The sequence below is a fragment of the Bubalus bubalis genome, chromosome 4 (assembly GCF_019923935.1).
Source record: "Bubalus bubalis isolate 160015118507 breed Murrah chromosome 4, NDDB_SH_1, whole genome shotgun sequence".
Taxonomy (NCBI): Eukaryota; Metazoa; Chordata; class Mammalia; order Artiodactyla; family Bovidae; genus Bubalus; species Bubalus bubalis.
In genome coordinates this window covers 65,840,821-65,863,281 of record NC_059160.1, presented here as the reverse complement: position 1 = coordinate 65,863,281, position 22,461 = coordinate 65,840,821, and the positions used below count along the sequence as shown (strand labels likewise).

The 22,461-nt window shown below is 42.2% G+C and overlaps 1 protein-coding gene across 2 annotated transcripts in view; it reads left to right on the top strand.

Annotated features, from left to right (window-relative positions):
• Window positions 1–778: 778 nt before the first annotated feature.
• The window catches only part of LRIG3 (leucine rich repeats and immunoglobulin like domains 3), a 50,447-nt gene continuing 28,764 nt past the window's right edge, over window positions 779–22,461 (top strand). The window contains exons 1-3 of one of the 2 annotated variants that reach the window (XM_006077934.3): window positions 779–1,158; window positions 7,015–7,086; window positions 7,374–7,448. In XM_006077934.3, the coding sequence (XP_006077996.2) occupies window positions 923–1,158; window positions 7,015–7,086; window positions 7,374–7,448 (383 nt within the window). In that variant the 5' untranslated portion in view covers window positions 779–922. Of the gene's footprint in view, window positions 1,159–5,583; window positions 5,616–7,014; window positions 7,087–7,373; window positions 7,449–22,461 lie in introns of those variants that run through there. The other variant, XM_044941574.1, reaches the window with a different exon arrangement.

Here is a 22,461-nt window from a genome sequence, read left to right as displayed (position 1 = left end):
ACTGCAGTATACGAGGTCATTTCCCACACTTTCCGCCCAGCTTTAGCCAATGCACTAAGGCTGGCTATTTGTATGTAACTCAGGATACCGTTTCTAATACCATGACTTTTACATTTTATAATTCGTTTTACTATTGGAGCTGACATATGGGGGGAAACCCAACCAGTGTTTAAGATAAAAAAAAAAAACTGTATTTTTATTTAAACCATTGTTTCCTGTGTGAATGGTAAGATAATTTATACTTCTTTTTAAAATTTGGAATGCAAAGTCTCCTAATAATAGAACTTAACTTTGCTCCCCTGAAGTGCCCCGAAATACCTCCTACTCCGAAAGCTGGCCTAAAATGTGCTCACTTGTTTGCTCACTCCTTTTTTCTCTTCAACTCCATTTGATATATGTTTCCCAGGACGTAGTGGAGACTTGTGGCCCGAGAAGCTGGAAAATATAACTCCGAATTTCCTACAATCTCAGCTCCACTTTCTCCCGCGCTCCGGCCGGGGGCGGGAACCTTGTTATTGTCACGTGGCCGCGAGGGCTACAGGCCCGGCTGGCCAATGGGCGCGCGCGGGTCTGGGCAGCACCGCCCCTCGGCTCCGGGGCACGGGGACTTGGCGCTCCGCGGCAAGGAGGAAGCGAAAAAGTTTCTTTTGCCGGCAAGAAGGGCCTCGGTGCGCGGACGCTGCTCCCACTGCAACTCTGCCACAGCTGGCCGTTGTTTTCGGTTTCCCTGTGGCTGCCCCGGGGCACGAAAGAGCTCTGCTGCCTGGACTGAGAAAAAAGGGGCTTACCTGCGAGCGCGAGAGGTGGACGCGCGCCCGCGGTCCCGAGCGCCGGCGTCCACTACCGGCTGGAAGTTGGTGCCGGGCCCCGAGTGTCTGCCGCCTGCGGAGACCCGGGCCGAGCGAGAAGCTGCGGGACCACGATGGGCGCGCCAAGGGTCCGCGCGCTCGCGGCGGCGCTGGGGCTGCTGCTGTGCGAGGTGCTGGGGCACGCGGGCCCGGCCGAGGGCGGCGGCCTCGAGGCGCTGGGGCCGCCTTCTGGGGTCGGCGCTGAGCACCAGTGTCCGGCTCCGTGCCGCTGCCTCGGGGACCTCCTGGACTGCAGTCGCCAGCGGCTGGCGCACCTTCCCGAGCCGCTTCCGTCCTGGATCGCTCGGCTGTAAGTATTCTTCCAACGGGCGGAGGGGGAACCGCTTGAGTTTCGGGACTGCAGGCTAGGGGCCAGGATGCTAGGCGCGCAGCAGCTTTTTCCGGGGCACCTCCTCTTGGCCCAGGCCTCGAGCGGCGCCCCGCGGGGATGGAAAAGGAGCTGACCGGGCCTCAGTCCCTCTCCATCCCCCGGCGCTTGGTGGACCGCGCAGGTGGGCCCTGGCCTGCCCCACCCGGCCGCACTTAGGTGACGGGATGGAGCCACTGACAACTCCCGGGGACAGAATCCGCGTCCTGTGCGGAGCTCGCCTAGGGGGCTCAGATGCGCGCCTTGCCAGTCCGGGGCGGGAGAGCTGACACCCTTCGGCCGCCCTGAATTCTCTGTTCTCACTTTACCAGTATGATCCCGCGGCGCAACTATAGTTTCTAACAGGTTCAAGTCACCTTTTGCGTTCACAACACTATAGTAATCGAGCGCACCCTTTCGTTTGGGAAGCCCTTTCAACAATTAGGTCCCTTAACCAAGCAATGGTAGACATCATTTTGTTGTACTTTACCCTCGCTTAATTTCGCGTTAGTAAATTCCATAAATTCCCCTCTTCGACCAAACTGTAGCACATCCCCATTCCGGTAAGAAGTTGGCAAGACTGAGCAGTAGATATGGAAGGGAAGGAACTAGAGTTTTTTCAGAACCGAAGGTGTGATTTCTGTGGCTTCTCAGCGCGACCAGGCGGTTTAGGAGAGAGCGCTGGGTGCTGTTATGCAAGTTTTTGGATGCTAGGTATGAAGTCTGAAAAACCTGAAATCACTGCCAACTGCGTGAAAGAACAAGGAAGAAAATGTCGTTTAGTTGGAAAGGCTAATTTTTTCCAAATGTCTTGTTCTCTCCGAGCCCTCGTTTTGTTAAAATTGGAGGGCTGGTGCAAAATGTTAACAGTCAAAACTTGTATTTCTTTATTCCTTTTAAGTAGCTATCCTGTTGAAAAAAAGCAAAAGTGCAGTCCATCGTTAATACTCAGATTTGGGCCTAACAGAGTAGTAGTGGAGGTTTGAAACTCTTGAAACTTACAGTCAACTATCCTAACATTTCAAATAGTAGTGGTAGAAAGTTTGGACAGGTTGTTTAAAAAACTGTGTTTTTAAATCTCTATGCTCACCAAACTCGTTTTTTGTGGAATATAGAATTGTCAACTGTGGGAAAGCGTATGCTTTGTGTTGATGTGCCTTAATTTTTTAAAAAGTTAAGAGTTTTAGATTGATATGTAATCTCTTATCATGGGATGTCTTGTTTAGTAGTTTTTATTACAATTGAAGAAGGAGATAAGGACTTTAACCTAAAACAGGGAGACTTTCAATTAGTTGTGGCTAATTCTGTTCAATTGCCTCTTGTGGAGGTCATGCTGCCTTATTCATGAGATGTGAATGGCTCTTTTGACAACATGTGGAACTGAACATTTGAATGACTGGAGGTGAACACTTATAAATAATAGAGGGTTGAGAAAGAATGAACATAGTGCTTCCTGGGGTGTGTTTAGAATGGCTCAGATCGTTCACGTGCTCTAACTTTCAGGAGTCTCTCCGAGTTAAGTGGCCTGTTGGATCATGCCAGTGTGCAATATATTTTTGTGTGAATGTCTTTAAAAAATTGGACGTCTTAAAAAAAAAAAACAAAACTGTAGTGCTCTTGATTAGAAGTTGAGTTAAACCAAAAGGGGTTTGATACCTGTTTAAACGTTGTCTTAAAAGGAGTTGACCTAATTAGGATTTTGTTTTCCAGATAATTTGGTGGCACACTAAAAACAAATTACAGTTTATTTGGTTAGCACAATCTTTAATTACATTTCCGCCAGCAGTAAATTGTCTCAATGCAAGTCCACATTCCTTAAATGTATGTGAAAATAAGTTCCACTTGTGCAAATAAGCGCTAGGTGTGTTGTCAGAAGCCTCACCGTGGTCACTCACTGGACAGCTCTGGTTCTTGTACATGTGTGACTTTTACCCAACTTTGTAGTTGTCGCCAAACCACGTGGTCCAGGTCTCTTTATTGTAAATGTTTCTTTTGTTTGTGCCTAAAGCTCTAGAGGTCTCCTCTCTCCACCTTTGAAATGAGCAGCAAAATGCATAGAATTGAGCTTTAACTTCTCTGTTATTTGGTGTTTGGAACAGGAGATAAGATAGCTGCTGCTTAAATTTTACTTAATTAGAAAAGCTTTTCGGTAGACTGGCCCCGAGTTTAGACATACGTAGCAAAATGCATGTTGTTCTTCCCCATATCTTAACTTCCTTTTCCTCAGGTAATTAAGAAAGTAAAAGTTTGCCTTAGGAATAGTTCATGAGAGCATTCTTCAGAAAAAGTTTGGCGCATAGCTTTTGTTTCATTTGTTGAATTGGCAAGTTAAAAATTTAATCTCTTCAATACACGTGTGTATGTATTTTTTCCACTTGATTCAGTTGTGATTTAGAATTGTTTGAGCTGTAAAATAATAATATCACAGTTGTCTTTTTTTTTTTTTAAAGGAACTTCTAAAACTTTAATGAAAATGGCTCTTAAAATGGTCACTATTTGAAGCGATCCTCACAACTGTCTTTAAAGGCAGACTTGAGTTTACATCTAGACTGTGTGCTTGCAAGGAGTTCTGAACCCAAAGAGGAAGGCTAGTTAGAATATGTTTACTTAGCCAAAGGGGGGGGAACGTTGCCCAGTTGTCAATAAGAGCTTCAAGTAGTTTTAAAACCTCACTGGAATTTCAGAATTATTTGTCTTATCACAATAGAAAGGTTTGGCTTAGCTGAGCTCAGGCCAAAAAAAAAAAAAAGTCTGGAAGGTACTTTCTGCTGGTGTGACTTCTTTAGTGTCTGCCTGTTATAAATCCTCTGGTCCGTACCAGAACTGGGGCTGGGGTTGGGGGGTAATAGTCCTTCTGGTTTTCACAGCTGTTTTTCTGTATTTTCCAGACGAAAACTTGAACATAGCAGGCTGATTTATGAGTCACTTTGGATCAGTGTCTTAAAACAGCTACAGCCTGGCTTTTTGTTTTTCAGCTTTGCAGATTTCTGCTGAATTAGCAGCTCTACAGGCCCCAGTGGGATTGATTAAGAAGCTGTGCCGGGGATTTGCATTTTAAAATTTGACTTGGAAGTCAGATTTCCAAATGCTAAAAGGAAGAAAATGAGAGCTGGGACCAAATGTTGTAAATGAATTATTTTCATATATATTTACCCGCTTGCTAATATGCAAGAAGAGAGACTTCTCTCTCCTGTGTAGAGTTTGGATTTCAGGTGTTTGGCCAGCTGAGTTTTGGGTAAATAGTTAACACCTCTCTGCCTCACCACCTTTCCCATTTATTAACCTCATTACAAAAAGTTTTTTTAGAAAAGGTTTCCTGGGGAGGATGTTCATTACTGGAACTCTAAAAACAAAGAATCTGCCTGCCTTACTGACTGTAATGGGATTTCAGAAAACATTGACATTGTATAAGTTGAATCTGTTTTTAGTGGTATTTTTAGTGATCTAGCCATAAAAAACAATGCAAGGGAAGATTTACAAAATGTGACATCCTTGGATCATTTCTGAAACATAAACTGTATGAAACCTAAATTTAAGTGCATTAAAAGTTTCAAGGCTTCAAGTATTTAGCAATAAGAGTCACTTCAGGGGTGTTTCTTTTTCTCTCCCACATATACTGTGGTTTTAATAGTACGCAAAACTCAGGAATGGAAGTGTGTTGCAGTAACTGAACTATTTCAGGCTGCCTACTCCTGCTTATGGATCAGAAAGGAAGGGTCAAAAAAAAAAAAAAAAAAAAGAAATGAAGGGTCCCCAGCATGTGCCCTGTTCTCTGAAGGCAGTTTCTCTTTTTAAAGGTCTTTTGTTGGAGATTTCATTCCACTGCTGGTAGGGAAGAGGAAAAAAGTTGAAGCGCTCCATCTTTTTTAACTTTTATTTTTCTCACAGCGTGGCCCTGAGAAAAATGAAAGAGTGGAATTTTTGTTTTTTTCTCATTAGAAAGGAAATCACCTGTGTGAGCTGGAAATGCCAGATGGGTGCCCCCTTTCCTCTGAACAATAGGGATGCAGCCCAATAGGCTGAGTGGTTCTTTAGTTAAGTGAGTCCAAATGAGCCTTTCTGTTGATTCAGGCTACCTCCCAGGTGAAGGCCTCTTTTCCTTGGTTGTTTTTTTAAAGCCCGTGGGAAATCGGTGACTGTCTGTGGTGCTAAAAGCACACAGGTTTTTGTCTGAATCCGAACGTGAGTCGTTGGACTCACGGTTTCCTTGATGAACTCCAGATGGACTCGAGCTGGGCCGTGAGGGAAAGTGTCTGGCTCCAGCGTGGGGAGCATGCACGGCAGTGGTTGTAATTGCTGGACTTTTATAGTTTAAAGACTGTGCCAGGTTTTTTTTTTTTTTTTTCCCCTTCATGTTATAACTCTACCAGAACAAATCTACTCATGTCTGTTACTGTCTGGTAGGTCTTTGGGCAAACATGTTTCAAATAAAACCTTTATAAAAAAAAAATTACTTTTTTTTCCTTTTAGGTGAAATAGATCCAGGTTTATTCTCAAAACAAAAAATGCAAAGACTGAAAAAGGATCTCTGATTTCTAATTGCTACTTAATGGATGTACACAGAGTAACACTGGGCTTCTCTGAATGTGATTTCTCTGCATTTTTTTTTTTTTTTTTGGCAGGGGGCAGGCAGGGGGAGTGGCATATAGCACATAGTTCCTGCTCTTCTCCAGTCAAGCTTGGTTATCTCTAACTTGGGTTATTTTAAAATCTTCACTTTTAAACACTGAAGAAATTAATCTGGTAGGATTGGGTACACATTTTTCAGTGGGAGAGCTTTCGCCCATCCTGTTTGTCAGGCTGGTCTTCAGTAGATGTTGAGCCATGTCATTTTCTTTAGACCAGTTTGAAGGCACATAGTCAGTATAACCAAGTATTTTGCCAGATTTTGTTTCACATTTTGACTCTTGAGTGCTGAGCTGATAGCCTGTCCTAGAACACTGAACATGTAGGAGTTTGGTTTTGCTTTCTTTTAAATACTGATGTCCTGTAGAAATGTTACTAAGTTATAAGGAATCTCTGAGTTAGAAGCAGTTTTATTTTAATGATTGAAAAGAAACCTGATCACGGGTTCTGAACAGTCGGCTTAACTGTGTTAGGTGGTTGATGTGCTTTAAATTACACATTATATTGAGATATTGAGATTTGGGGAAATCAGGAAAGCAAAGGTTGGGTTGTTTCCTACCCTTGCAGTACACACACACACATGCACGTGCACACACAGAAGTTGGGTTGTTTCCTGCCCTCTCAACACACACACACACACACCCCAGTACTTTAAATAATTTGGTGCCTTAATCCAGGGAAACAAATATGTATGAAAAGCAATTTCTACTTTCTTTGACAGTAATAAGGACTTTGATACTTCGTTTTACAATAATAAAAAGGTTTCTTTAGACATTTGAGTTTCAGCAACCTGCCTAATTAGCCACTTTTCATAAGCTATGACTTCATCATATCAAGTTGGAAGTGAGGAGATGGCAGGGGGTGGGGAGGGTGAGGCAAAACAACCAGTTCACAAAGATCTGTTCACCCTGGGCCAAAAACCATCTCCTAAAACATTTGTGGGCTTGGAGCATTTGAATCTGCCAGCCTCCTAAACTAATTTTGTCCTCAAGAGTTTGTATTTTGGATTTTGCCCTCTAGTTTATGGACAGGATAGACCAATTATTTCTCATGTTGTAGCTGGTGTTGAGAAAGAGTTCGTAAATCCACTCTGTCTTGCACATCATTAAGCACTGTTAGTGATTTTTGGAAACTACTTACAATTTTATTTTTGTTGTTTTTTTTTTTCCACAGGGACTTAAGTCACAACAGATTGTCTTTCATCAAGGCAAGTTCCTTGAGCCACCTTCACTGCCTTCGAGAAGTGTGAGTTCAGCTCTTTCCTGTTTGAGATTTGAATCAAATATATTACCCATCACAGAATTTGATTGTAAAGAGCATTTGGGTTACAATAATTATTGGGTTGACCAAAAAGTTCATTCAGGTTTTTCCATACCATCTTACGGAAAAACTGGAGTGAACTTTTTGGCCAACCTGATATTTAAAACCTTTAACTTGGGAGAGGGATCTTTAAATGAATTTATAACGTTTTCGCCTTTACGGAATACAGATTGTATAATCAGCTTTTCTCTCTCTCTCTTTGGCATTTATAGGAAACTGAACAACAATGAATTGGAGACCATTCCAAATTTAGGACCAGTTACAGCAAATATTACACTTCTGTCCTTGTAAGTGGATGTTAGAAAGATTTCACATGTGTGTTTGCATGGACCATGGGGAGCAGTTTCATATGGGCTAGACTACAGATCTTACAAGCACAATATGCTTCCTTTAAACTGGTTAACTTGCTTCCTAGCCTCTCTCTCTTTTTCGCTCCTAAATTTTGAGTATCATTGCAGCAAGGATGCTTTATACATTGCCATTCTTTGCTGCTGTGACCTCCAAGATTCAGAGAAGCCACCTTCACACGACAGAGAAGATTTGATTATGGTAGACTAGGACTTAAATTCTGGTATCACTCAATGGTTGGCATGGGAACTATGAATCCAGTGTTATATAGTTCCATGGAGAATAAGCTATTGGGGAGGAGAAATGGAGTTGAAAAGAAAGCATTGGGGTATCCTCTTTTAAGTGTGGCACCTGCAGTGGAAATCTAGTTGAGAAACATCAAACTATTCACTTAATACAGTTAAAATTCAATAGATGATTGAAGTTAGAAATATCATTGCATGTCCTTTTGCATATCTGTTTTCAAATAAGATTAAAATTGTGTTACATTTTTCTGTATTATTAGGTCAGATGATGTGTTTATATTTACACATGGAGATGTTTTAGAATAATTTTGACTTTCAGCCTTGAAAGTCATTTTGAAGGAGCATGGTTTGATTTCTAAAATGAAGTAGTTTACCACATCCATCTTGATTAATTTAAAAATACATTTAAGCCCCCGAAGTTAAAAATGTTTTCCTCCTTTAAACAACTTAAGGGAAAAAAACCACCATTGTTAGTTGCATCTGGGAAAGGTGTTGGGAGGGTTGAAATTATACAGTAAATTTCAGGAAAGCTGTTCAATTAATTAAAGTGATCACTACTCAATTGCTTACATCTGGTGATTTATAGAGGTTTGTTTTTACTGAGAGCCCAGGTCAGCTAAGTCACGGGTGCAGCCGCTGTGTCTGCTTTCCTCTGTTTGAATAAGAACTGAGTGACATTTGATACTGATGTGGTTTTTCCAAAGATCAGAAACAGAAAGGAATAAAAGAAAAAGTTGGTATTTGACAAATAAACACCAAATTTAAAGAAAGATTTTTATGCTAGTGTTCATACCTGTTTTGTCTTTCCCAATTGCTTAAAATGTTGGCGTCTGAATGGAGCACTGCTTTTGATATCTTTAATATCTCGCTGTTCTCATTTGACCAAGGGGGCCTATTTAAATCCCAGGGAATGACACTTCCTCGCCCCACTGTCCTTGCCCTGTGTATTGGCAGATCCTGTCAGCATGTTGAAAGGGTCTTGAGGGTCGTTGCACGCTTCATGGTTGAGAGGGTCTGCAGTGGGGTTTTAGAATCTGGGTGGGTTGAGGAGAAAACAGTATTCTTTTGCACATGGTATAGAGTTGAAAGCGAAAGAACTTGTAAGGAAATTATAAAGTTCTATCAGAAGTAAGTAACCTGGTGGTTTTACATTTTAAAGCTATAATTTTGTAATTAGAAAACTGAAATGACATCTGGAAAATTAGAAACCTTCAATATTTGCGCTCTTCATGTTTTTGTTTGCCTTTCACTTTAGTGAATGCTGAGTAATCTTTCCTGAATTTGAATAATCTCACTTTCTTTTCCCTTAATTTGTTGTAGTGCATCTAACCAGGGATTGCTTTGTTCCTCTAATAAAATGGTAGATCCTGTTTATTACCTAGATTACATAGACTCTGTAAACAGTAATTTACCTCATGGGCCTGCTAATTCAATGTGCATAGTAAAAATTGTTTTTATACCTACGAAGTGTCTTGAAAAATTTACCTTCCTGGCTGTTCTCTATAAATGTTTTGTTTTCTTTAGGCTTTTTTTTTTGGATTTTGTAATACACGGTCATTGTTTCTAAAGCACTGTTAATTTCTGTCTGGTGTAGGGTAGACTGTTTTAGTTTATATAGATGCACTTGAAAAATAACCAGAGCTGAAAGGCAGTACTTAAATAGGTTTCTGAAATTTCAAAAAAAAAAAAAGAAAATTGTTAAACTACATAACGTGGCTCAGATTAGAAATTTGCTTTGGCACCACCATTAAATCCCATATCTTTTCGGTAGGTCCCCAGACTGACTTCTATTGAGATTTTTAAAAAACATTTTGTGAGGGAAAACATTTTTCTGGGTAATTTGTGCAAGTTAAATAATTTGAAGATGTGTTAAAAAAAAACTCATTTGTAGTCTTGAGCATAAGATTTTTTAAAATTTTCATTTATTAATTTTTTGGCTTCACTGGGTCTCGTTGCTGCACATGGGCTTTGCCTAATTGCAGTGAGCAGGGACGACCCTCGAGTTGTGGTGCTCGGGCTTCTCCTTGTGGTGGCTTCGAGCTCTAGAGTGTTCAGACTTCAGTAGTTGTGGCACGTGGCCTTAGTTGCCCTATGGCACGTGGGATCTTCACTGACCAGGAATTGAACCCATGTCTCCTGCATTGGCAGGCAGATACTTAACCGCTGGACCACCAGGGAAGCCTGAGCCTGAGGTTTAATGTCAGTGCCCATACACTTGCTGCTCTATGTGGTGGGGACTCCTGGCTGGAGAGGTTGGATGCAGGGAAGACTGTGCCTGGTAAGACCCTCCTCTCCTCTCAGCCGCAAGAGCCAACAGCTAATATTGGGTCAACTGTCACCCCTTGGCCAGAGATGATTTCAATCAGGGACCAGTTCTGGTAATGTCAAGGAAGCCTGGTAAAATGCCAGCATCTTGGGATGATGGGTGGATGAGCATTGAGCTTCCCCACTAGCAAAGCTCATCTCTGACCATATTAGGGAACTTTCAGGATGTGAGAGACCTGAATAGGTTTGCTTTCCTCTGAATCCCACAAAGCACTAGTTCAAAAGTCTGACATGCTAGGAGCAAAATGTGGTTTGTGTTTTGTGTTTACTTTTCCTCATTTCCTAGCCATACATGGCAGGATGGTATATTTTAAGGGAAGAAATGGAATAATTTTTGGAATGAGCATATTCTGTACTAAAACTGTTGACCTGGCATAAGCAAGGTGATTTTATCAGATGTAATCGTTCTTCTGGCTTTTTGTCATGTGGCATAAGCTGCCCAAGCATTGGACATTTTTGTTTTTCTCTTTTTGGGGGGAGCAGACATGTGAGATCTTATTAGTTCGCCTATCAGAGATCAAACCCATGCCCCTTGCGCTGGACGTTGTGGCAGTCTTGACCCCCGGGCTGCCAGGGAAGCCACACATTGGACATTTTTGAAACCTGTGGCTTGAGTTAGGGCAGATGGGAATCTGTAAGTTATGTAGCATTACTGTTGAACCAAAGAGGCCTTATTGGTCATTCAGTAGAGCTAGTTGGGTCTTATCTTGACTGATGGTTTATATGATACTGTCCAAAATGCAGATGCTTTGCCTGGTATCTTAAGACCTGAAAAGATTTAAATCAAGGAATGTCAAAGATGTACCTAGATTAATGCTTTTTGGTGGGGCCCAAGTAGATTCATTTTAAGACATCTACCTTGCTGAGACTCTGCTATTACATAGATATATCTAAATTACTGATAGAGTCAGCTTATCATGACCAAACAAGCCTTTTCTCATTATCACCCCAAAAGTGGATCATTTCTCTGAAGTCCATCCTTTTCTTCATAACCTGTCATTTTTCCAGAGAAGGTAGTATCATCCTTCTAGGGAAGTTATCATAAATATTGATCACTTTGCCAGTGGGACCTCAACATGTGTGATCTATGGATGATGGACTGCCATTGAAGAGATTTAAAGAAGAGTGAGATGATCAGTTTTGCCATTGGAAACTATCACTCAGACTCGAGTGTGGAGAATGGCAATGGCCGGGAGAGGGGCTTCAAGGAGCCAGATGGTGAAGCACCACAGCCGCCCCGGAGCGATGGTGGCGCCGTTCTCCTGCAGTGCAGCAGCCATCAACTCAGCAGAACAGTGCTAGAAGCCAGACTCGAGTTGAATGGCTTGCAGTTAATTGCCAGCTCTTCTCTCTGCCAGTTTGCAACCTTGGGCAGGGTATAGTCTGTACTTCCTACTCTGTAAAATGAGGAAAATAATAGTGCCCACTTCATTGGATTGTTGTGAAGACTGAGGGAGAGAATACAGTGAAACCCGCCTGCCATAGACTGAGTGCTCGGTGGAAATGAGCCACCATTAATTCAGCCAGAATTTATGGAAGAAACAAATGGTGCCAGCTTCTGTTTAGTGTGCCTGGGACACAACAATGAGCAAAGTAGAAAAAATTCCTCTTATCATGAAGCTGTCATCCAAGTGGCGGGATGAGAGAAAATGAGTAAACTCTAAAAGATAACTTCAGTTCTTCGATAATGGCTGTGAAGAAAAAGAAAGGGCAGAGGGATAGAGAGCTAGGTCAGCTGCCCTTTAGGGTGGTCGGGAAGGCTGATTTTTGAAGATTTCCAAGACCTGCTCTGTGCTCGGTGCTGTTCGAAGACGGAGGTTCAACACTGAACACATCAGAAGTTGTGCCATCTTGGGGCTGACCTTCTCAGGGAAAGAGAAAGGAAATAAAATAAGTGGAAGACGTGGTCAGAAGATGCTAAGTGCCAGGGAGAGGGGATGTAAAGGAGTGTGTGTGGTAGACGAGGAGGGGGGTTTACAGTTTTAAATGGGCTTGAAGGGAGCGGCTCACTGGGAAGGTAACACTTGATTCAGAGCCTGCAGGTGAGGGAGGGAGTCATGAGAAGTGTCCTGAGTGGTTTGTGGGGGGAGGAAGGGGTCCTGTCCTTAAGCCTCCCCTGTCCTGTTCCAGTCCTTTCTTGCCTTGTATATTCACCTGTGACGTGGCCATAAAATGATTTTGTCTTATTTTCCTCCTCTATCATGACGCCTCTGGGTTTGACTCATTTTCCCTAGCATTTAATGCAGGTTTTATGGCTCAGAGGTTAAAGCGTCTGCCTCTAATGCGGGAGACCTGGGTTCGATCCCTGGGACGGGAAGATCCCCTGGAGAAGGAAATGGTAACCCACTCCAGTATTCTTGCCTGGAGAATCCCATGGACCGAGAAGCCTGGTAGGCTACAGTCCACAGGGTCGCAAAGAGTTGGACACGACTGAGTGACTTCACTTCATGGCGTACATATATACATACATGCATGCCTGCGTGCTCAGTCGCTTCAGTCGTGTCCAACTCTTTGTGACCCTATGGACTGCAGCCTGCCAGGCTCCTGTCCATGGGAATTCTCCAGGCAAGAACACTGGAGTGGGTTGCCATGCCCTCCTCCAGAGGATCTTCCGAACCTAGGGATCGAATCTGCCTCTCATGTTTTCTGAGTAGGCAGGCAGGTTCTTTACCACTAGTGCCACCTGGGAATCCCCTATGGCATACAATCAGTGTTTAATTAATATATGAATTGAATTGAGTATTTTTGGAACAGCCCCTATACTTAGTATTATTCAAACAAATCTCCTAGAGACTTAGTCCATAGCAAAGGCTAAAAATTTACAGTGGAGAAAAAGCATACCTGTATCTTACTGGTGTTCAGTTATGCATGCTTGGCAATGAATAAAATAAATGATAACAACCATAACAATAATGATTAAAGGAAAGAAAAACACAAGAGAAGTAATTTAAGTAGCCAAAGGATTCAACTCACCAATCTTACATGGTGATCACATGTCCTGGAGTATGTGTGAAATGAAAGTGTGCAGTAGATAAAAGCTCCCTTTGTGTTTGTCTTTCAAAGTTTGTCTCAGCCCACGGAGGCTGACTTGGTCTTCAGAAATAGAGGTGTTTTCTAGCCCATTGGGCCTGAAATGCATGTGAATGAACTATTTCATCAGGTCCTGATCTAAAAATTCGAATACAAAACCATAAAACACATAATTGATCTGTCCAAACACCACAGGGAAAACTGGCCCTACAGGAATTAGTGAGAGAGACAGGATACATGTCTGCATAAAAATACGTTTGCTGGCGTTTCAAGGGTTCAAGGGCTTCCCCAGTGGCTCAGTGGTAAAGAATCCACCTGCAATGTAGGAGACACAGGAGAAGAGAGTTTGATCCCTGAGTTGGGATGATCCCCTGAAGTAGGAAATGGCAACCCATTCCAATATTCTTGCCTGGAAAATTCCATGGACAGAGGAGCCTTGCAGGCTACAGTCCTTGGGGTCACAAAGAGTTGAATACAACTGAGCACATGGTGGTGATGCTAGAACCTGCCTGCCAATGCAGAAGATGTAAGAGACAGGTTCAATATCTGGGTCAGGAAGATCCCCTGGAGAAGGCCATGGCAACCTACTCCAGTATTCTTGCCTGGAGAATCCAGTATTCTTGAATAAATAAAATGGATAGGGGAGCCTGACAGGCTACAGTCCATAAGGTCACAAAGAGTTGATGTGACCAAAGGGACTTGGCACACGCATGCACAAGCATATGGTGTTTTTCAATTGGGTTGGATTACTTGGATAAGGCTTCACGAGTATATCAGTGATAGATGATTCCCCCCCGCCCCAGGCTTCAGAACCTGATGCTGCCTGTCCTCCTGCATGGGAGATGCTTTGGGATGCAAGAAGGTATGAGAGTCCTGCCTTCCCTCAGAGGTCTGGTCAGATTTATATGCTACAGACAATAATCTGGGCTAATAGGGAGTCTTAGCAATTCATGTGGCATGAACAGTTAGTTCTTGTAGACTTTGGAGAAGGGTGATGACCTTTCTTTCTTCAGATATGAAACTCCCACCAACGCAGTCTGTGTGGTTCTCCCTTGGCATTTGTCACCCGTCTCACTCCAGGGTAGGACTCATGTCTGTTCCCTCAGCAGCCCAGTCCATTCTCTGCCACATAGGAGGTTCTGATTAAACATCTCAGTGGACGAGAGATTTCGGGCCCTTGTGCGGAAGTAGAGATCTGAGCAAGGAATGGGGCCCCCAGGTTTCCTTTGACTCACGCTAATGACCCACCTGCCCTGAAACAGAACTAATGAACTCTGCTTTGTTTATCAGGAGGAGCAGTGTAGATGTCTGCCAGTCCACCTCGTGTGGTTCCGGTGAAGGATCAAGTGTCAGGTTGTACATGAAAGGACTCAGAACAGTGTGAGTGGCCGCAGCTGCTGCTGATACAGTCAGAGTGCACTGGGGAGCAGGGAGGGGGCCCATGCGCCGTGGAGTCTAAAACAGGAGGGTCACAGGAGGAAGGAAGAATTTAGAAACATTATCCTGGAGGCAATAGATGAGGGAGGAAGAGAGCTTGGCATTTGGGATGAGTGGTCAAGGAAAACTTTTGCTCTCTTCAAATGGTTAAAAACAATCAGTGACCACTCAAATAAGGGCCTCCCTGGTGGCTTAGTTGGTAAAGAATTTTCCTGCAATGCAGTAGATTCAGGTCTGATCCCTGGGTTGGGAAGATCCTCTGGAGGAGGAAATGGCAACTACTCTAGTATTCTTGCCTGGGAAATCCCATGGACAGAGAAGCCTGGCAGGCTATAGTTCATGGGGTCACAAGAGTTGGACATGACTTAATGACTAATCCAAGGCCACCACTCAACTACAATTAATAATTGAACAACATTCCCAGCCTGAAGGTTTATATAACTGTAAGATGGGTTCAGAGCACTCCGATGTGCCACGTTGTTGTTTAGCGGGTTAGTCGTGTCTGACTCTTTGTGACCCCATGGACTGTAGCCTACCAGGATCCTCTGTCCATGGGATTTTCTAGGCAAGAATACTGGAGTGGGTTGCCATTTCCTTCTGTAGGGGATCTTCCTGACCCAGGGATAAAACCTGTGTCTCCTGCATTAGCAGGTGAATTCTTTACCTCTGAGCTTCTGAGGAAGCTCTATGTTCTTAATGCTGGAGAACAAAGGAAAACTTGGCCTCTGCTGTCCAGGGGCTTTAAATAAATATAATGGGCAGACACAGTAAAGAATAAAGACATCTCCAAGGAGGAGATACCCTGGATGATAGAAGCAGAGGAAGGCTGTCCTTTCAGTGTGTAGAGTGAAAGGGTGAGTGAGGTCTGGACCTGAAAGGAGATTGGGTACTTTGACAGGGATCGGCTCAAGTGTTTTACAGGTTTGGGGAGTAGTTGACTTTTTTTTGAAGCAGGGGAATGAAATCACTACAGTTCAATTTAGCACAGATTCTGCTTCTCTACTGTTTTTCAAGTAGTCATTAAGCAGTGTTCATATTCAGAGTCAAGGGCCATCGTCAACTCAATAACAAAGCTTTGATAATTAACAGTTATGATTTGCCAAATGCCTGTTATCCATCCACCTTTAGGGCTGTCTGTCCCCTGAGCCCTGCTGTGTGCTAGGGCCACACTTCTAGTTTTCCACGAAAGGAAATTGACATGGAGTGGGAATCATGTGAGCCTTGACTTCTGTATGCTAAAAGGAGTAGAGTTGAACTAATGACTAGAAGTCAAATAATGCAGTATGACGTTATCTGTGTATTGAATCCAGAACTGTATCAAGTGGGAATTCTGTCCATGAGCATGCATTTCTTATTATATTCCCAAAATCAGATTAATGAAAAATCAGTTTGGGAGACTTAAGAGACTATTGCCTGGTTTCTTGGCACAGAGTTTATTTAAATGATTCCTCACATTCAGTTTATAACTCTTAAAGTATATTGATATTTTAATAGCCCACAGCTCAGAAACAAAGCTGCATGTGGGAAAGACAAGCATTTTTATATGGTTTCAAGTGATGGTGTAACTAAGTAATTTTATAACCATGAGGTGAAAGCTCAAAGGTAAAAACAGGTTTTTATTGGTTTGTTTAATCAAAGTCTGTATAAGTTAGTATTTGAAACGAGGTCATCATATAAATTAAGGGAAATTTTGGAGAAACTTCAGCCAAAATTAGGACTTAAATTTCTGGGGAATCAGGCTTCTAATAAAGTAGACACAAACTGTATCCCATCTTTACCCACATGTGGGTGTAGATAAGCCTAAGGAATTTGCACCTTAACTGGAAAATTTATCCCCAAACGTATGCTCTCCATATGAGAATAAAAAGGACTAGTGTCTTCATACGTGAAGGACATTGCATTCGAGGACCACCACCTTCACCAGTCCAAACAAACCAGACATTATTGTGTTTTGTGGCAATGAGCTCCCTAAGCCCAAGTCCTACAAAACAAACACATAAGCATCTTAATATGAGAAGTTGTAATCTTTTATTAGATTTGAAAATGTTTATATGTTATTTTGCACACAAGAGAGCTTACTGTACACAGAGTCATATGTGTAATAATCTTAAGTGTATCCTCACTTTTAGTCATAAACTGATCCCCAGAATACACGTTTGCTAGGTTTTTGAATTTTGATTTACAATGGCTGTGTTTGAAACATAAATATGTGATCATGTTGTGGCTCTTTAAACCCTTTAGGAATTTCCCATTGCTCTTAGGTCATGAGCAAAAATTCTCAAGATAAGCAATGCTTTGCGTGACCTGAGTCTTCTTTTCCCACTGAGCCTTCTCTAGAATCATTCCTCACTTCTAGGAATCCCTTTACCTGGAATATTCACCCTCCCCCAGCTTTTGCTAAGTTCACCTTCCACATTGTTATATCTGCTCTGTTTATAGTATCTACCTTGTTATATATTCAGTCTCTTTTTTTTCCTGTTGTATATTTGTGATTCTTTCATATCCATTTCCCCCATCAGAGTGAAACCTTATAAAAGCTGAGATCTTGTCTTTCTTCATCCCTATTGTTACCCTGCTATGGAGCTCAGTGCCTGGCATATGGTAAACAGTCCATGTTTGTTGAATGAATGACTGAATCAGTTTCCCAGTCCAAATTAACATATAGTTAATTGCAAAAGAAACTAGTCAGTAAACCTTTTTGTTCTTACGTCTCTGCACACACTTAAAATTGTTTTTATTAACAGAATTTATTTCCAAAGTGACAGCATTCTTAGACTTGACTTGGTGGCCCATTGGGCACCTTTCTTCAATGGTAGTTTAGGAGCCCATAAAATTGACCCGCTAGCCCTCAAACTTGATTTTCCAGTATAGCTTGCTGCAAGAGCTCCTGTATTACCAGTGTTTATCCTGAACCTATACCATTTTCTCATCCTTTTCCTCAATTTTACATTAGCCTTTTGTTGGCTGCTTTGAAGTATCAAATGCAACTCCTGCCAGAGATCTCTCTCTGCTGAATGAGGCTTGTGCTGCCAAGACAGACAAAACAAAAAATTACAACCAGTTGCTTTGCATGTTTGGGGAGGCAAGACTGAACATGTGTCTGTATCTTGGCCTCATTACTTTTCCTCCTTCTCTTCCTTCTTTCACAATCTGTGCTGTCTTCCATAGTCAAGAGGTTCAGGCTCTCATTGTTGGTTAAAGAGACCAGAACAATGACACAGGGCTCTAACCAGCACCTCCCTTTCTCTCTCTGTCTGTAAGTTGCTTAAGTACTAAATTTAAGACATGAAAAAAGGGCAGTTATAAATATTAGCACCTCCTTTCTAGCACTTCCAAGAAACTGCCTTGCTTCTCCTTCCCTCTCCAGAAACCTTTAGCTGATAGAGTAGTCTCTAGAGTGAGATGGAAGGCATCGTAAAATAGGAAGGTAATATTCACGGCAAGTACCATCTAGCACAGGATAAACCTGGTATACATTCTTGGACTGTTAGGTTTACTGTGGGTAAGCAATTTTAAATGGTTTTATAACAAAATGAACATATAGAGTTAGAATAAAAATGAGCATAACTTTTTTAGAAAAAGTAAGATGCTTTTGTATTTCATCACTGATGGCCGTGATGTCCTGCACAAGGACCTGGGAGCGAGGGCAGTACTCTTTAAAGACAAGTGCATGTTTACAGAATCACGACACTCGTCAGTTCACCATATAAATCCCTCTTTTCTTTTATTCTCCTCCTATCTGTCTTGCTTTCACTTCATCACTGTCCATATGTAAACATCAGTAAAAAGGTGAGGGAAATGCTTTGCTAGATTATATAATCCGTCAGAACCCGTGTCTTGTTAGTCTTGAGTGTTTGCATGCAGTCCTTGTAACTTTGAATTAGAAGAGACATTTCTCCCTGTGGAGACATCTCTGGAAGAGAGATTATCCAGCCTCCTCTTCAGCACTTTCAGGGACAAAAGCCCACTCCTGCGTGAGGAGCCATTCTATTTGGAATAGTTTTAATTGTTGGGAATCTTTATTTGTTAAGCTGGGCTCTTTCTCTCAACAGCTTCTGCCTCTTCTCCTAGTTCTGTGCACTGGGGAGAACAACTCCAGTCTATTTTCTGCATTCAAGCACTTAGAAGTCTTAACTTATCAGGGCAGCTTAAAGCTTTCTCTTCTAGCACAAGTTCCAATTCCCATTTTCTAGATGACATGGGGTCTAGACCAGTGCGGTCCAGGAGCACTTTCTGTGATAATGGAAACATGTGTGGTCCACCATGGTGTGGCCTCCATGTGTCCCTGCTGCACACATGGAGACTGCACGTGTGAAATGTGACTGGTGTGACTGAGGAATGGAATTTTAAATTTTATGTGAAGAGCCACACGTGGCCTGTGGCTATTACGCTGGCTAGTGCAGATCTAGACTCTGAAAGTCTTCCCCTCACACTCATCCTCTCGTATGATGCTAAAACCCAGTGCTCAGAGCAAAGTACCTGAGGTGTGGTCTAATGCAGAATATGGTGGACCGTGTCTCTTGACCAGAATATGGGATGTTAATGAAGTGTACGATTAAATTAGCTTTCTAAGGACTGTGATGTATTGTTGGCGCATATTGAGTTGTGGTCAGCCAAGATCCCCAAATCTGTTGTCATTCTCCTAAGAACTGCCTCCAAGTAGGCCTTTATAAATGCTTGATTAAAAATTTGAAACACTGCCTTTCCCCAGTTTAATTTCGCTAGTTGCTTCTAGACTATCATTTTAGTCTGTTGAAGGGCTTGGGATCATGACACTTGCAATCCTCTTGTGTGTGCACTTGATTGTTCACATCTCTATCTGCATTCATACAAACATGGACAGCAGACTTAGCAGCAGCCACTTAGCATCTTCCTCAAAGGTCTGTGCCAGTCTGTGACTGAAGACTCAGCGTGCGAACTCGCTTGCCTGTAGGATCATCACCACCACGTGTACTTTCTCTTGTTCACAAGGACAAGTTAAATACTTTATTAAACCAAAACATTCTGTGATGTTCCTTCCTAGTCCATTGGTCTGTGGACTGTATCAGAAAAAATAAAATGACTTTCATTTCGTCTGATGTGTTCATACAGGATGAATCCTCTGTATGATAGCTCTTTACTAATTTGACGTTCAGAATAATGATGCTATGTTTTCTGGTTCATAGTATCATCTTAAGGTAAAATTTACATAGGCTAATATTTTTGTTAGAATATCTAAGTTGAATATCTAAGAGAAAAGCTGGTTTTATTCAATGATCAGATGACTATTGAAGACATCCTATAAGGCCTGGTGGACTGAGCACTTCTGCTTCACTCTACTGTAATCAAGAATCCCCTTAAAATGAAAATAAAGGACTAAAGTGCACACAGACAGGAATAAAGACAAACAGGAGGAGAGAGAGTCCAAACAAAAGATGCCACAACAATTTTTCAAGCAAGAGCACCAATTGTAAATGGCTTAGTGAGAGTGGATCCCAAAATAAACACTTTTCTTGCTGCAAAAATGCTTCTGCGAATGCTTCAGGAATTCAAAGCTGGTCAAGAAAGGGGTGCAGGATAGGACTGAAAATGGGGGTTTGGTGAAATGGACCTCCAGATTCCCCCTCCAGAACTTAAAGCCAAGTGACTGCCCTTCCTTTAATGGAGGCAGAAAACTGGAAGTTTACTTTCTAGAGAGTTGAAAAAACTTCTTGGGGATATGCGGCACAGGCCCAGCTGGGGCTAAGGGTGAGGCTTGAGGATAGCATCTTCTGCAATCAGGGAAGTTAAGTCCAGTCTGAATATGAGGGTGACAGTCCTCCTCTTAGCATACATTTCTGTTCACCTTCCTAGAGACTAGCCTTCAGGCTTATTACACCAGCCTTGAGGCTGGAGGGCTTGAGCCATCAGACAGATGTGTATGGATCCATTGTGAAACCGACCCTGCTCAGCCAGCTTTTGGGGGCTGCTTTTCACTAAATATGAGCAGATAGCCAGTGACCACTGGCTTTTTTTTAATATTAATTTTTATTGGAGTATAGTTGCTTTACAATGTGGTGTTAGTTTCCACTGCGCAGCACAATGAATCAGCTATATGTATATATATCCCCTGCCTTTTGGATTTCCTTCCCGTTTAGGTCATCACAGAACATTGAGTAGAGTTCCCTGAGGTATGCAGTAGGTTCTCCTTAGTTATCTACTTTATACGTGGTAATCATTGATAGAATTCTTACAAGTAGAGGCAGAGTCTGAAATACATGGGAAAAGGGAACCAGGGACAATGGAGGGAGTTGGGAACTTCGAAACAACCTGTATCTCTAGAAAGAAGAGAGAGCATGTTATATCCACTAAACAAGAAAAGTATGGTAAATAATAATAAATATTTCAGAAAAGAAGAACGGGACTCTTAAATGTAATAGCAGACTGAAACTGAGGAGGAAATGGAAATTATTTTTTAAAAAGTAAGTATAACAGACACTTTAAAAAGATAATAGAAATGTTGGAAGAAGGTTGAAAAAAACTCTAAAAGAAGAACCAAAAGACAGAAAGATGGAAAACAGGAGAGGAAAAAATAAGAAACTTAGAGGATGAACTAGGAAATCTGTAGAATTCACAAAGAGACATCTATGGAAATAGAAAAGAGGAAATTATCAAAGAGACAAAAAAAATTTCCCAGAGCCAAAGAACATACATTTCTAACTTGAGAGACCATACTGAGTGCCTGCAAATGAAATTTTTAAAATGACATATACTGAGGGAATCTTACTGTGCAATTTTAGAATATCACGATTAAGGAGAAGCTCTGTGAGGAGGAAAATTAAAATGCAAAGCAGGTCACCTGTAAGGATCAGCAGTGGTCCTCCCAGTGTGAGCCTCCCAGCATCAGTGTCACCTGGGAACTTGGTAGAAATGCAGATTCTCAGGTCCCCCTCAGACCTACTAACACAGAAACACTGAGTGTGGGGCTCAACAATCAGCACCTCAGCAGGCCTCTGCCCCAGTTCTGATGCCTGCTGCAGTTTAAGAACACTGCTGTTGAGAAGCTGTGTTTCTTCTGCTCCCCAGACTTAACATCCTTGAATGTTGTGACAGAGTAAAACAGTCTTCAGAATCCTAAGGAACAGGATTTCTCGTCTCAGCTCTGTCCACAGCCAGCTGTCAATAAAGACATTACCAAGTATGAAAAAAGAACATGTCTCTGCACTTGATTTTTTAGAAAGCTAGTGAAGGATATACTTCAGGAAAATGAGAATAAACCAAGAAAGACTGGGCAACCAGGCAGTGGGACTCCCACAGGAAAGAAGTCCCCTGCCAAAGTGAGACCAGGTTCTATAAGAGGCTACGGTTTTATAGGATGGTTGTGTGAAGCCTCTGCAGCGAATCTGGTCATTTGCAGAATTTGTCATCCCAATCCACAACTCCTTAGAGCTGGAAGAGGACTTTTCCTTCCATTTCCTCCCACTGACAGTGAGAAGATCAGTTCACACTGTATGGTAGATCAAGACACACAAGTGGGAACAGAATCAGAATCTCCTTGCTGGGTAACTGTGCTATGATCTGCTGCTTCAAAGAGACCCTACTTTTGGCAGGTCGACTGACGTGTGGAATCCCAGTGTATGTTTACTTTTTCTGGCTGGAAGCTGTAGTGGTGATACTGCTTTCTGATGTCCATATGCATCTTGAACCACAGTTTAGGTACATCCTTACTGGCCAATCTAAAGCTTGATCTAGGGTTTTAAGACTGATCAAGATTTATTTGGTCACTTCATGGTCTTGAACCCATTTATTTAATTCTTGAGTTTTGAGAACCAAAGATGAATCAGAGATTTTCTTCTATCACAAGTAAACCACAAGCTTGTGGGAAGACATAAACTCACAGATTAGTCACAGCAGTGGTCTGACCTGTGAAAATGACTGTGGAAGACCCTGCCTCAAA